Source organism: Strigops habroptila, chromosome 1, assembly GCF_004027225.2.
Source record: "Strigops habroptila isolate Jane chromosome 1, bStrHab1.2.pri, whole genome shotgun sequence".
NCBI classification, from domain to species: domain Eukaryota; kingdom Metazoa; phylum Chordata; class Aves; order Psittaciformes; family Psittacidae; genus Strigops; species Strigops habroptila.
In genome coordinates this window covers 73,815,385-73,829,391 of record NC_044277.2, presented here as the reverse complement: position 1 = coordinate 73,829,391, position 14,007 = coordinate 73,815,385, and the positions used below count along the sequence as shown (strand labels likewise).

The window sequence follows — 14,007 nt, the reverse complement described above, 5'->3', positions numbered from 1 at the left end:
TAAATTACATTTCTCAAAGGCTCTTTGCATGAGACGTCTGGGCTCTCCTTGTTAGTAATCAGCATCTTCACTGCCTCTAGCACAGGTCTAAACCCTTTTGCAAGTCTAAATTCACCTTGTATCTGCATAGTGTGGATACAAAAATGTTATCAGGTGCAATGCAAAACCAAACTTCATACAATGCCAAAGGAAAAGACTGTGGTATCAAGCTGACATGAGTGCACTTTTATTGATCTGTGGACCAGACCGTCTGGCACCTTTTCCTGTCCTGTCTGTGTCATCACATGATGGGACTTGACCAGAGCAAGCGCTTCTGACCAGCAACTAGACAGTAACATTAGTGGTGGAGGGCCAACTTTAAAAGGAAGGTTTATCAATTTCCTAGGAAAAGAAAACACGTGATCCATCAGATGAAAGCAGCTCTGTGCATTCTTCCGTAGAAATTGTTTTGTGGCAAAATTCATGTAATCTTCTTTCAGTTTTTACTTCTGATTGGTGTAGGTTTATACTACACAGCATAGATTCCTTACTTATTAGGAAGCTCAACAGAATGAGTTCAGCCTTATGCATGCAGGGATTCCTGGTCCTGATGGAATTTGCCATACACTCCATAATGCCATGTGTGAAAGAACACAGCCTGTTTCGTTATTTAACACCTATCCAACAGCATCTTCCAAAGATGTACACAAAATATTTCTAGTGAGGAAAAAAACATTCAGAAATTAACACTGTCCATGGATTGAGTCATGACAAACACCACAACACATATTCACCCAGCATTTCTAATGCTTCTAGTCTGGTCCTCTTTTTCTTATTTGGTTTGAGAGGAGACAGCGTAAAAAAGGGACAGTATATTCAAGCCAGGAAGAATGAACTTTATGATATGACTGGGTGAACTCAGTTCTGCTGCAGAGTTGAAGGTCATTCTTTTTAGTTCAGGAGTGGCTACTCTGGGATTGGTCTGTGTGAGATCAGAGTTGGTCTCCTGTATCTCCTGACAACTATGGTGTTTATTTGGTTGTAGTAGGCAAGTAGACTCCAGCGTATTCTATTTTCTTTTTCTCTTAGGCAGCAGCCACCAAGGTGTCAATAAGTATTTTTAAAAATGCTCTCTTCATATAAAGTCAGGAGAGAGACAGAAATATCAATCGAATGTCCTTTGGGGAGTGGATTTGATGCCCCATTGGAGCAAATTGCTGCTTATCCACCCGTCCCAAAGGCGTTTGGCAGTAGCACTGCTGAACTCACTGGAGCTGTGACAACTTAGCTCATCTGAGATCTGCCCCAAGAGACTCACTAGATCAGAATTGTCCTCCAGGCTGCAGCTCTTAACTCCATAAAGGACTTGAACAAATAATTTCATGTAAATAGAATCTGGTAACATCCATCAGAGTTTCACAATTTGTCAGGCATAGTTAAACCTGCTGAAGAATATAGTATTAAACAGCTAGATACGTGATGGAAACACAAAGATGGGGTCAGACTTAGGGTGAATAATATGCTATTGGGAAAGTAAAAACAAAGCCAGACAGTAGTCCAGATAAAGAAAGCGTCAGAAACTGAGCTGCAGTTATGAAGAATCTGCTTCATCTCTGCCTGCATGACACAGCTACTTTGCCAAGTGTCTGAGCTTGGAAATTCAAAGAAAGCTTGCAAAATAAGCCTTGTCTTTCCCGGGTAAGAATAGGTTCGATCTTCAGTAGAATTAAAGAAATTATGTCAAGTTAGGTAAAGTGTTATGTAACAGCCGTTTCATTTCTGTTATATTAGCCATCTTTCTTTCAGACAGAAGTGCATTTTAGATGAATATTTAATGACGTTGCTTTTAAGAAAGTATCTTTGAATCCCTTCAGTCTGCTGCTGGCTTCAGGTTCCTGGGAGAGGAGTTGCTGCACGAGCTGCATGCTGGTGTGCTGTCAGATAGCGTGACTGAAAGGGACTGTGCAGCTCAGAATGCCAGCTGAATGTGGCAGAAGCACACATTTCCCATTAGAAATGAGCAGACGATAGGAAGACTTTTCACCTGAGTGCATCCACTGAGATGCCAGTTGCCTGTGTCCGAGAGGGAGAGTGGGAAAAACAGCAGATGCATGCCTCTGAACAGAGGCAAAGCCCTTTGCGCCTCTAGATGAACTGTAGAACACATAACAATTTTTGCTACAAAGTTAATACTTTCTCATTCTTAATATTTTTTTTAGCAGTGAAGCAATTAAAATATTCATTCAGCGTATTGTGCTTTAAAAATATAATTCATAAAGATCAGCAGGCATGTTTTCATTCTGTCGTTCCTGATATTACTCATCACACCAGAACAACTTGTGTATTTTTTAACTATGTTCTTTCTTCTATCAGATCTCATTTCTTTTCAGAGGTTGAAGTGTGAAGCTCAGTGGTTGATTCACCTTTTGTAGAACTGATGCATGAATTTTTGTTTCTAGTCTGATTCAGTAAATGTCGTCTGTTTTGTCATGTAGGTGGTTCTTCATGTGCTATGCTTGCTTTTGAAAATCTGGTTAGTAGGGAAATCAAATGTATTTTAATCTGAAGATTAAATGGTGATAGATTGTAAAAACAAGCAAACAAACAAGCCTTACACACACCTACCTCTTTCCCTCATAAACTTAGTAAATTTTTCCTGGCTCCGAAAGGAGCAAATGATTTCATTGCAAGTCATCCTGTTCACATGGGTAAAGTTTTGACCAGTGAGATGTATTGCAACACCTTTTGATCTCTTTTTCTGGTTTCGAAACTGGAAGATGTCACAGTTTCTCTGAGCAGCAGAAGCATAGACTCTCAAAAAGATTAATGAACTTTTCTGCCTGAAGCTGATATATTCTACAAATGTTCATTCACGTCTCTGCACTCTCCATGTAGCTGGCCACTGTAGTCTTCTACACCTGCATATTGCTCAGAAAGTTCTACATAATATACTGATAACAATGCTTATTGAAGGGAGAATATCTTAGTTTATCTTTAAACACCGTGACTTCGGCACTTAGCCCGAAACTCTGTTGTAGCTGTATAGACATTAAAACATTTTAATTTAATATTGTAACATAGCAGTATATGCACTTTTTAACTACAGAATGGCTCTATTACTGGGTTTTGCTGTTATTTCGAAAACATGAATATGCCAGACAAGCCTGTAGAAGAAAGAGAGATCTTCTGTTTTATCAGTGAGTAATTTTGATAGCTCAATTTTGGAACCTCAAAGGCTGAATCATTTTCCAGTCTTTATTTGCAGTGAATCATAAAATCATTTAGGTTGGAAAAACCTTTTAAGATCATCAAGTACAACCACTAACCCAGCACTGCCAAGTCCACCACTAAACCACGTTCCTAAGCCCCACACCTCCAAGTCTTTTAAATACCTCCAGGGATGGTGACTCCACCACTTCCCTGGGCAGCCTGTTTCAGTGCTTGACAACCCTTTTGGCGAAGACGTTTTTCCTCATATCAAATCTAAACCTCCCCTGGTGCAACATGAGGCCACTTTTTGTCATCCTATCACTTGGTACCTCAGAAAACAAACCGACCAACCTTGCTACAAGCTCCTTTCAGGTAGTTGTAGAGAGTGATAAGTTCTCCTCTCAGCCTCCTTTCCTCCAGACTAAACAACCGCAGTTCCTTCAGTCGTTCCTCATCAGACTTGTGCTCCAGACTCTTCACCAGCTTCATTGCCCTTCTCTGGACCTGCTCCAGCAACTCAATGTCTTTCTTGTAGTGAGGGGCCCAGAACTGAACACACGATTCGAGGTGCAGCCTCACCAGTGCCGAGTATCGGGGGATGATCACTCCCCTGGCCCTGCTGGCCACACTGTTGCTGATACAGGCCAGGATGCTGTCGGCCTTCTTGGCTGCCTGGGCACAAGCTGGCTCATGTTCAGGAGCCGTCAGTCAGCATCCCCAGGTCCTTTTCCATTGAGCAGCTTTCCAGTCACTCTTCTCCAAGCCTGTAGCGTTGCATGGGGTTGTTGTGACCCAACACAACTACTTCACAAATCATAAACTTTCATTCTAAGCTTTGTTTTTCACCTTTCCCTGCAGTTTTGAAAACATTCTCTAATTGTCTCTGTTTTACTGTCGTAGGCAAGATATTACTAGAGGTGGTAAAATGGTCAGCTGAAGTGTCTGGCTTGCTTTGCGCCTTAGCCAACAATACACATGGAAAAACTTTCTGACAGAAATGTCTGTATAAATTACTTGAAGATAAAATATTGTACTCTTTGTATTATTATGCATCAGTCTAGTTACTTGAAATGAGATCCAAGACTGGTTACTGTTCGAGGTGCAGATAGTGCCAGAGAACAAGAAAGATGGGTTTGTTGCAAATGGATTTTATAATAAATTGTTCTTAGTATTCTTGATCTTCTTGATCATTTGCCTCAAAGACTTTTGTGCTTTTTCTACAATGATATTTTATGTAAGATACTGCATTAGAAATTTATTTTGTAGTCCCCCTTAAGAATGAATAAGACTTCTGTTCCTGCCTCACTCCCAGGTCTCCTTCAATCGTGATAGAACAAGCTTTCTGTGATGTATCTATCATCCTTGTCTTTATGTTTCTGCAGACTTTCTCCTTTTCCTTTCATCTTTATTTTTCCTCATTTTGTTGATGTAAAATCCTTACAGAGACTACAGTAGCTGCTCACATGCCCAGGAATTAAATGTAAAAGGAAGGACTCCTAAAAATTTTATTACATTAAGTGCTTTTCTTTGTTCGCTGTAGTTTTGTGGTATTTCCTCTGGCCTGTGATGTGTCACACTCTGAAGCAGATGATGTTTCTCCAGCGCAGGAGAAACCCTTGCCAGGGCAAACCTTGCTGAACCGTGAGAAACCTTAATGAGGCAACACTCTTGACTAACTTTTGGCTGCTTTTACAGAGGTTCAGGTTTGTCATTGTACAGTTATGTTGCCACTGAAAAAATAATAATAGGAATCAAAGCGCTGTAACGTAGCAGCTTTGCAGGACTACCAGCATACCTTCGATGACGCATAGCCTGCACAAACCACAGCTTAATTACATTAGATAGCATATATAATACCACTGTTTGTTCCTTAATTTTATTATTATCACTTTGGCCTGTTTCAGATAAGAAGACAAGGCGGAATACAATTACTGGTGGACCTATTGGACCATCGGATGACAGAAGTCCACCGTAGTGCCTGTGGAGCTTTGAGAAACTTGGTATATGGGAAGGCAAATGATGACAACAAAATTGCTCTGAAAAACTGTGGTGGTATCCCAGCATTAGTACGGTTACTCCGCAAGACTACAGATTTGGAAATCAGAGAACTGGTCACAGGTTTGAATCTTTCAATATATTTTTTTCAAGCTCTATATAGGCCCTGCAAGCACAGTTCTGTGCTGCGTGTCACTTGCTCCATCAGTAACTTTTTATTCTATCACCATCTTCACTGTAACAAAACACTTTCAAGCCCTTTGGATATATGTAATGTATGAATAGCTTTATTCAACTTCATGCAGACAGTTTACAAATGTAGGCATTGTTTATGCTTACGGTTGCTGGTCACTTTGTCCTTGGTTAGCCATGAATGCTCTTGTGGGAGGTGTGCTTTGTACACAGATATATTGTGGTGGGAATCCTCTGCTCGCTGTCTGTTCTCCCTCCTGTCTGGTGTAGGGCTGCACATACAGAAGTTGTGTTTTACTGAGTTTTCTTAGAAGCTGTTACTCATTTCTTTTATATCCTGTACAGTGACAAGGAAGATTTAGGGGGTTTTGTTTGCCTTTCTCATGGTTCTGATAGGAAAATGGAAAAAGCATGTTGATGAGATGGACAATGTCATCTTCTTAAAGCTTTTTTCTGAAACTTGGTAGCATGCTAGGTGATGTCTGTTAGACACAGGGTATGCAGGTAGTGACAGAGTCTGTTTCTTTTCTTGGTAGAGTAAGAGCTGATCTTTTTAAGATTGTTCGAACTTTCTCCCTTTGGAAATTCAAGGTGGAGTGGTTTGTTTTGTTTAGTTTTCGGAAATACAGAAATACTGTCGAACAGCACCGATCTGAAATGTTTAGAGATTTTTAACCCTTGCTCTCAACTTATCCTATTTAAAATGAAAAACAGAAGTTAGGTAGTTGGTTCAGGGTTTTTTTTCACTTTGTGATTTCATCCTGTTTGATTGCTAATATCAGTGTGGTGATTAATGCTACAAATATAAAATCTTAAGATCTTTTCATTTTCCTATTTTACAATGCCTGTATTTCCATTATGATTTTCCTACTAAAATATGCAAGAAAAGTTCTCCTTTCTGTCATAGAAGCATTAGAGTACACACTATCATCTATGCTTCTGCAGAAATTATTTACCCTTGTGGGTCAGGCCTCATTTGGGATACAATTGATAAGATTATTGTCCTTTGGTTGACTCCAGGTTCCTTCCTTTAGGGTGTCTGAATAAACTGCATGGTGCTTATTAAATGTGGATTTTTATATTTAATTTTGTTTCTTAGTTACAACACCTATCACCTCATACTTGTTAGGCAGGATTAATGGGCCAGGGATACTGGGTTACGCGAGCCTGGATGGTGCTTCCTGCAGAGTGACAGAATTACTGACACATCAAATAAAGTGTAACCACTGCTTCAAATGCAACATACTTGTTTGTCTCTTGATTATGTTGCCTGTGTCCTGGCTCCAGGGAACATTCTGCCTATTTATTCTGAGTAGTAGGTGGCAAACTGCTAATGAACATCAGCAGTACACCTCAGCAGTTGCAGTGGCACTTCCCATGGTGTCTATAGACAGAGCACATAATGTCATTAGGTCATTTGAAGAAAAGGTACTAGGCTACCGTTTACATTCCTTCCATTGCATAGTATGTTGTTAAATTTTTCTGAATTCCCACCAAAACAAAGGATATGTATCATAGCATGCCCACAAACTGTTACTACCAAGAAGAGTAGGTCCTGACCATCAGTGATAGGCCAGCCTTTGTACAGACAGATGCAGCTCCCAGGGATGGTGAGCATCAGGAGTGCTGGACACCTATGAAAGGGGAGCAGACCAAGATGGTGACCCTGAGGAATGGAATCAAACTCAGTGATATTTCAAGATGATATTCCTGGGCCTGGTTTTGTATTGCTTTTTTTGTTTTTAATAGCCACTACATCCCTGGAGGCCAGTGCTTGCCCTGGGTGGGGTGTGTTCCTTTCAGAATGCAAATCACTGACCCTCGCAAACCTGGTTGTGGTAGTGTTCTGCAAAGCTCCTTTCCAAAGCATGGCTCATAGCTGCACCTCTCATCTTGCATCACTTAGGAAACAGGCTGGAATTGCATATCTGAATCAGCTGTCATTTGCTTTTTTGTAAAGTGTTGCAGTGTGACAGCTACCCCAGTTAAATTTCTTCCCTCAGTCCTTTCTGGGGTTGGAAAGATACCTCCTGCAGCAGCTGCCTTAGTAAGGAAAAAGTCTGGCTTGGTGATGGGCACAAGGGAAAATAGAAGTTCCCATCAGCCTTCCTGAGTTGCGGTGGCAGGAAGGTAGTTATTTCACTAGTGTCACCATAGACTGAAGGAAGTAGAGAAAATAATAGCAAATGTGTGGTTTAGGAGTAAACAAAATACCTTGAGCCTTTCCATCTCATGTTCATTATGTGTCCTGTCTACATAAAAACTGTTCTTATTTGTTACTTTTAGAGAGGTAATGAAGTTCCTGCCTTAGGAATTCATACAGGCTCTGTCGTCACGACCCCTAAATACTTCTCCATCATTTGTCCTCAGAGTGCTTCTCTTAGGTGGGGAAGCATCAGTATCTTGGTTGCACAGATGGGGAACTGAGCCTATCAAGTCCAAATAACCTGTCCAGATATCTGGCAAGCTGAAGGTGTGAATCACTCTTGAGTAGCCACTCAGCTGCAAGGGAAGAAATAGGAGCACAAGAGGTTTTTAGCAGCTCAGTGTGTCAGAACAGCAGCGAAGCATTCTCCTGCTCCAAGTACCATGAAGCACATGCCCGCCAGAATTGAAAGTTATGATATTAGTTAGTTCATTCCTCAAACATGCACGTTTTCTTCCTTCTTGTTGCTTTTCTCTAAGGAGATTACAGTTTCAATTTCCAGCTATCTCAAGACTGATTTTGGAAGAATATTTAAACCTGCTTTCTATCCTGGTAGCTCCTTGCTTGTCAGGATTGCCTTCAGTGCAATTTGTGGCTTTTCCTCTTTTCCAGAGATTTCTTTTTGCCATACTCTCTCCGAAACTGAGGTTTTCATTTCTTCCTTTATCTCATGTTTCTCCTTTTCAGTAGCAGAGGTCTCGGCCTAATACTGGGAAAGCTTACCATGCTCAAAATTTGGATTGCGCAAACTGAACCTTATTGCAGACTGATAGATTGAAGGCTTTATGTGGAGCAAATGGTTTTGGAGCAGGCTCCCATGTAGAAGCCACTAGGGAAGTGTGCTGCCTGGCTGTTAGGAAATCAAATTGTGTTAATGTCCAGGAAATAATTCCTAAGATACCGAAAGATTGTTCTTCCAGAAACACTTACATAGTCACTGTTGTCTATTAGAGGAACTTGGATAAACTGAAGTATACCGGTAAATATATACATTTATGCAGAAATTAAATACTCTGATAGAAATAGAGATTTCAGTATGGCCTACATCCTCTGGTAATTTCCAGAGACTCTAGGAGAACCTGAATTACAATATCTTGTTTTATGTAGGTCTGTAAATGAAAATAAATTGGTATAAGCTGAATGCACTGTGCTTAATTTAGCCATCTTTTGCCCCAGTGATGTGCTGCTAGTTCCCACAGTGGCTCCTGTTAATGGGAGAAAATAAAAGCCTTCTATTTTAAAATAATTAAATGTTAACACTTTTCTAATAAATATAAATAGATGAGAGCACAGTACAAAATTAGCACAGATCCTGCAGATGGTAGAAAAAAATGTTTTCACTTGTTAATAATGACAATGAGCAGCTGATTTCTGATTCTCTTGCTTTTCCCGAGTTAATTATGAACCCTTCCACAAAATTCTATTTTAGCTTTCTTTCTGTTTGTTTTGCTGTCAGGAAAAATAAATGACATGAAAAATGTGAAGTGTTAGCAAGGATAACACAGGAATCCCATTGGTGCCTGGTAGGGAAGGTAGAGGTCAAGCAGCTGTTTCTAGATTCAAGCTACACTCGCTTTTTGTTCCTTCAGCTCCTTCTGGTAACTGCGTACCTGTCTCAGACAAAATGTTTTAAACTGCTGCTCTTCTCATTTTGACAAACGAAATCCATCACAACTAGAAACACAGCTTCTGCCTGTAAACAATAAGCTAGCTGAATTAGAAACAACTCTGTTTGAAGAGGCCCCTTATATGACTATCACCTGTTTTCGAACTCTATATACCATATTTGTTTGAAAGGTAAAAGTGGATGATCCACTTTTAGAAAGCACATGATGATAAAGAAATATAGCTATAAATAATGGCAGGGGAAATTGATTTTTCCTGTGCTGGCAGCCAGCCTGCTGCCTTTTTTGGTTGACATTAACATGTCAGAGATTTAACTATTGTCTAGTGAAAATATATAAACTATGAAAATCATCACATTTACAAAACAAAAAAAAAAACCCAAACCCAAACAAACTATCTAACACTATGCACATATACTGAATGTAGGTAGATAGACGTAGACTTTATATGTTTTGTTCACATATTTATTCACTGAATCAAAAAGAATATATTCCATTCCTGAAAAAAATTGTAAGGCATTTTGTACATAATGTTCCTTTCAAAGAAGCACTAGTTGTCCAAGTGTATTTGGCCCATTGTCAAGTCATACAGGAAAAAAAAATCATTTACTTCCCAGATTTGGGATTCCAATATTCATTAGTGTTGTCTTTAATTTCATCTGTGGCCAGTTTGTGTTTTGGCTTGGCTGATCCTCTGTTGTCACCTCATGTTATGCAGTGTTATTATGTAGTTGTTATACATTTCTGTTCGGTTTAATAAATGCCACATGTTTATAATGTGGTATTTATAACCTTATTGATAATCTGTCAGTGTTACTGAAAGCAGTTATATGTTGTGCTCCTTGTATCTATCTGATTTGAAGTAACCACTGCAGTTTAAACTTTGTTTTGATTGCATACTGCTTATTAGTATGTGCATAAATTGTTGGCAGGTTGGTCGAGAAACTCCGGAAGGTCCCTTTAAGCCTTGCATGTGTCTTTGCTAATCAGTGTAATTGCAAGTTAGTGAGCCTGCAGTGATGTGTAAAGCAGGTTTAAGGGAGCACTCTATTTAAATGGCCCTTTTGGCTTTCTTCAGTGGAAGATTAATTTTATGTGGGGCTTTTAGGTAATTCTGGCCAGTTCTTAAGAATTTTTAACTTCTGAACAATAGCGGTCCTTCTTTTGGGGGTTCCCAAAGTCAAATTCACACTCCTGCTGTTGTTTGCTATTTGTGATGTTATTTTCTAATTGGACTTTGTAAGATTACACTTATGATTTCTTGTATAGTAAATCATATTTAACAATATTATGGCAAAGGGCTGACTATTTAGTACTTAGGATCTTGAAGCAGTTTATCAATTTAATAATTTTCTGCAAAAGTGCCCTTGACATTAGCTTAGTTACTGGAGTGTGTAAACACAGATGTGAAATTTTATTGTGATACAAACATTCCTTTAGAGGTGGTAACTATTTGTAACCCTATTGCTCTTTGGAAATTTGATTTGAAATTGAGTAAAGGCTGTTTTGTCCCACACTGAAGTGACGCTCCCACAGACTTAAGTAAACAAGAATCAAACTCTTCCAAGAGTTGCATTCTTATAGTATTTCACCTTGATGTTATTCTTAAAATATCTTTTAAGATGTAATATCTTAAAATACCCTTTTGTATTTTGGGTTGGGGTTTTTTGTTTTGTTTTGTTTTGTTTTTTGCAGGTTTATCTTAGATGTCATTATGTTCAAGTTTTGTCATGGAGCAATGCAAGTATAAGGAAGCCTGGCCAATGAAAGGCCTAATTTATTGGCAGCTTTTGATGTTTAGTGTAAAAAGATAGGTAAGAATTTAAATGTGTACAGAAGATTGCTTTTGGAACCAAAGAGAAGATTTCAGCATTACACTAACTGAAAATTAGCTTATAAAGATATAAAATGTTTTAGGTTCAGATATGGATCCTGAATATTATGAAGTTTTCAAGCAGACAAGGTGAAAAGCCATCTATGTGCTGAAATTGTCATGATGGCATAACCATGCTAATACTGCTGCTACAAGGTTGACGTAAATTTGCTTCAATATATGCTTAGCTGAGAAAATAAGACTGCCAAACATAATTTGGGGCTCATAACTCTCTGTAGTTAAAGAAAATGGAGACATGGAATAAATGCAAAAAGTATACAAATGTCCCTTCAGATGCAGCTCTGTGAATTAGCTTCTCTTCCTCCCCCAACATCCAATCACTATGTCCTGTCAAGTCAAGAAAATTAGGAAGGTTAAGTATGGAGATAGATAACTGCTAGCACAAAACACAGCTTTCAGAAGTGCTTGTTTTGATTTTGGCAAGAAAAGATATTAATTTATTTCTTGCTTAGTTTCTCCTCTGCAGATGACAAATTATCTATAATAACTTAAAACGTGCAAACACAGAGGCAGGTGACCTACAAATTTTAATCTTAATTATTTTTTCAATAATAGACTTAGGCTAAGATTCACAATTTTCAAACCTGCCTGCTTATGCACTAAAATTTGCTTGTATATTTTGAATGCCTTTCATTCAAAAGGGAGATTTGAAGGGTACGAGTTCTAATAAATCTTTCCTACTCTTTCTTTAAATGGATGTAATTGTAAGTACAATGTCCTAGCACAATCAATTTTAGAAGTTGATTAAATCTTTTGTACTAATTTACATCTAATTAGGTGTTTTAAATAACAGCTGTTTTCAACATGAACAAAAGTATTTGTGTGCTGAACATTCTTAGCTGTTTACTCTGGATTGAAGCCAGAGGCTGAATAAGGAATCACATACTATAGTTTCTTTAGTATTTCTTTCTTCAAGTACAAAAGCCTTTTCAGTTCCCAAAAGTTACCTAATACTTTGACTCCCTCCCATTGCTTGAGATACTGTTAAGTAAGGTATTCTTCAACCTCTGCCCTGATTTTTGTGAGCCAGTGAGAATTTCATCTAAAATGCCAAACGTCAAATCTCCTGCAAGTCTCAGATTGCCATGAAAACATGCATTTCAGAACACAGCTCAGACTTTCCCTGCAATAGTTTATGGTTCCTTGCTGTTACATTTAAGATTTTGTTATGGGGAAAAAACGAAACCAAGGATTCGTTGAACGCAGAAAAACTCCTTGTTACTGCTGCCTTGATAGAATTAAGCTTATGCCACACAATTATGCAAAGCTAAGCAAAAGCAAAACAAATGAAGCCACCTGGTCTGCAGAAGTGGTTGCTAGAGTTAATCAAGGTAAAGGTCCAAGTGCCCCAACACAACTTCAAGTAACTCAACTTCAGAGGTCTCACTGAGGTAGTACTAACCCTCTGTCCTGTTACTAGCAATGGCATGGTAAGTGGGCTACAGGGCTACTCTGCTTTTCCACCCTGGTAATCAGTTACTTTAAGGTTTTACAGAGTCGTTGAAAATCACTGTTGCATCACCATAATTTTTAGAAAATACTTTAAATATCTGTTTGCACTTCTCCAGACTAATCAGCTGACAGTTCACAGTCAGTGGATGTGTTGTAACAAGGGACAGCCGTGTAAGAGGAAGACCATTGTACCTTATAGCATGATTCTACAGTCTGGCAAAATTTAAATTTTAGATTTTAGCATCACCCACAGGAAACATCATCATCATATCTAAAAATATGGAAGTGATTTCCAAACAAATTAGGAGCAGGAATTAATTGACAGTTTTGAAAGTCTTCCTGTGAACCTATTTTGTAATCAGTCGCTGAAACACCATATCTTCATAGCCATTTTCCTTGCAAACCAGGAAGGAAAAAGGCCATACAGCTTCCACTCTTAAGTTGTTGGGAAACTGATTTCCAACATGTAGGCTATGACATCTTCAAGAAATTCCAGAGCCATTCAAAACACACCCTATTTATAGCTCATATGTAGTGGCAAATCTGAAAGTAATTCAATAAACTGTGCAGTTTTGCTTCAGAAATGATGCTGTCTTATCAAATAAGAGTTACGTGAACAATATTGACAGTTCAACTGAATCATTGTTTACAAAATCTCTTACAATTTACTGTCTAATCATAAAACAATCTTTGCCCCCTTTCTCAATATGCTGTCACTGTTTTGGCTCTGAAAATGTAAAAATCCACTGATACGATTTGTTGTATTCATGTAGAGTCATTCTCAACTTTTCCTGAATTATCAGATTAACTACTTCAAATCCTGCTGCTCCCTGTTAAATAAGGAGAGGCTTTAAAAGAGACTCTTCCTAATATCTTCTGCCCTGCTTTCTTAGCAGCATGCTGGGGCACTGATTCATTGAGTGAAGTGTTGCATTTAAAGAATTGTTACAGGTAGATGAATGTACTGGTACAACAGCAATACGAAACCTTCCTCAGGTTTGCAATGCCTGTTTACATGGAGGTGAACAGGGGAGAGCCAGAACAAGTCCCCAGAGTGCGGAGTTCTCTCTGGGAGCAGTGCGATGCCCTTGGCAGGGGAGTACCTTTCCATCTCTCTCTTAGGGGTCTGATCGGCAGTGGTTTCATCAATTTTGCCATCACACCCTGCCTCCTTCTCCCTGATTCCCACGCACCTTCCCACTCACTTGTCCTGAATTTACCACACTCAGTCCCAGCATGAAACCCAAAGTGGTCCCTTTTTGCTCTCCTTTTCTCCCTGCCACTGGAATCATGCCCATGAATGAATCGCATGAACTTTGGATCTAAATGGGAAATAACTATTTTTCCCATTGTACAATCAGTGAGATGCATCATCTATGGAAAATTCATTCAAGTTGTCTTGAGTCATATGGCAATGAAACCAATTTCATAACTTGCTTTTTAATACACCACAT

The 14,007-nt window shown here is 38.9% G+C and overlaps 1 protein-coding gene across 7 annotated transcripts in view; it reads left to right on the top strand.

Moving 5' to 3' along the window:
* The window catches only part of CTNND2 (catenin delta 2), a 530,492-nt gene that overhangs the window by 372,115 nt on the left and 144,370 nt on the right, over nucleotides 1-14,007 (top strand). For all 7 annotated transcript variants that reach the window (XM_030485322.1, XM_030485314.1, XM_030485286.1 and 4 more), the window contains exon 10: nucleotides 5,094-5,307. In XM_030485322.1, coding sequence (XP_030341182.1) covers nucleotides 5,094-5,307 — 214 coding nt within the window. The remainder of the gene's footprint in view (nucleotides 1-5,093; nucleotides 5,308-14,007) is intronic.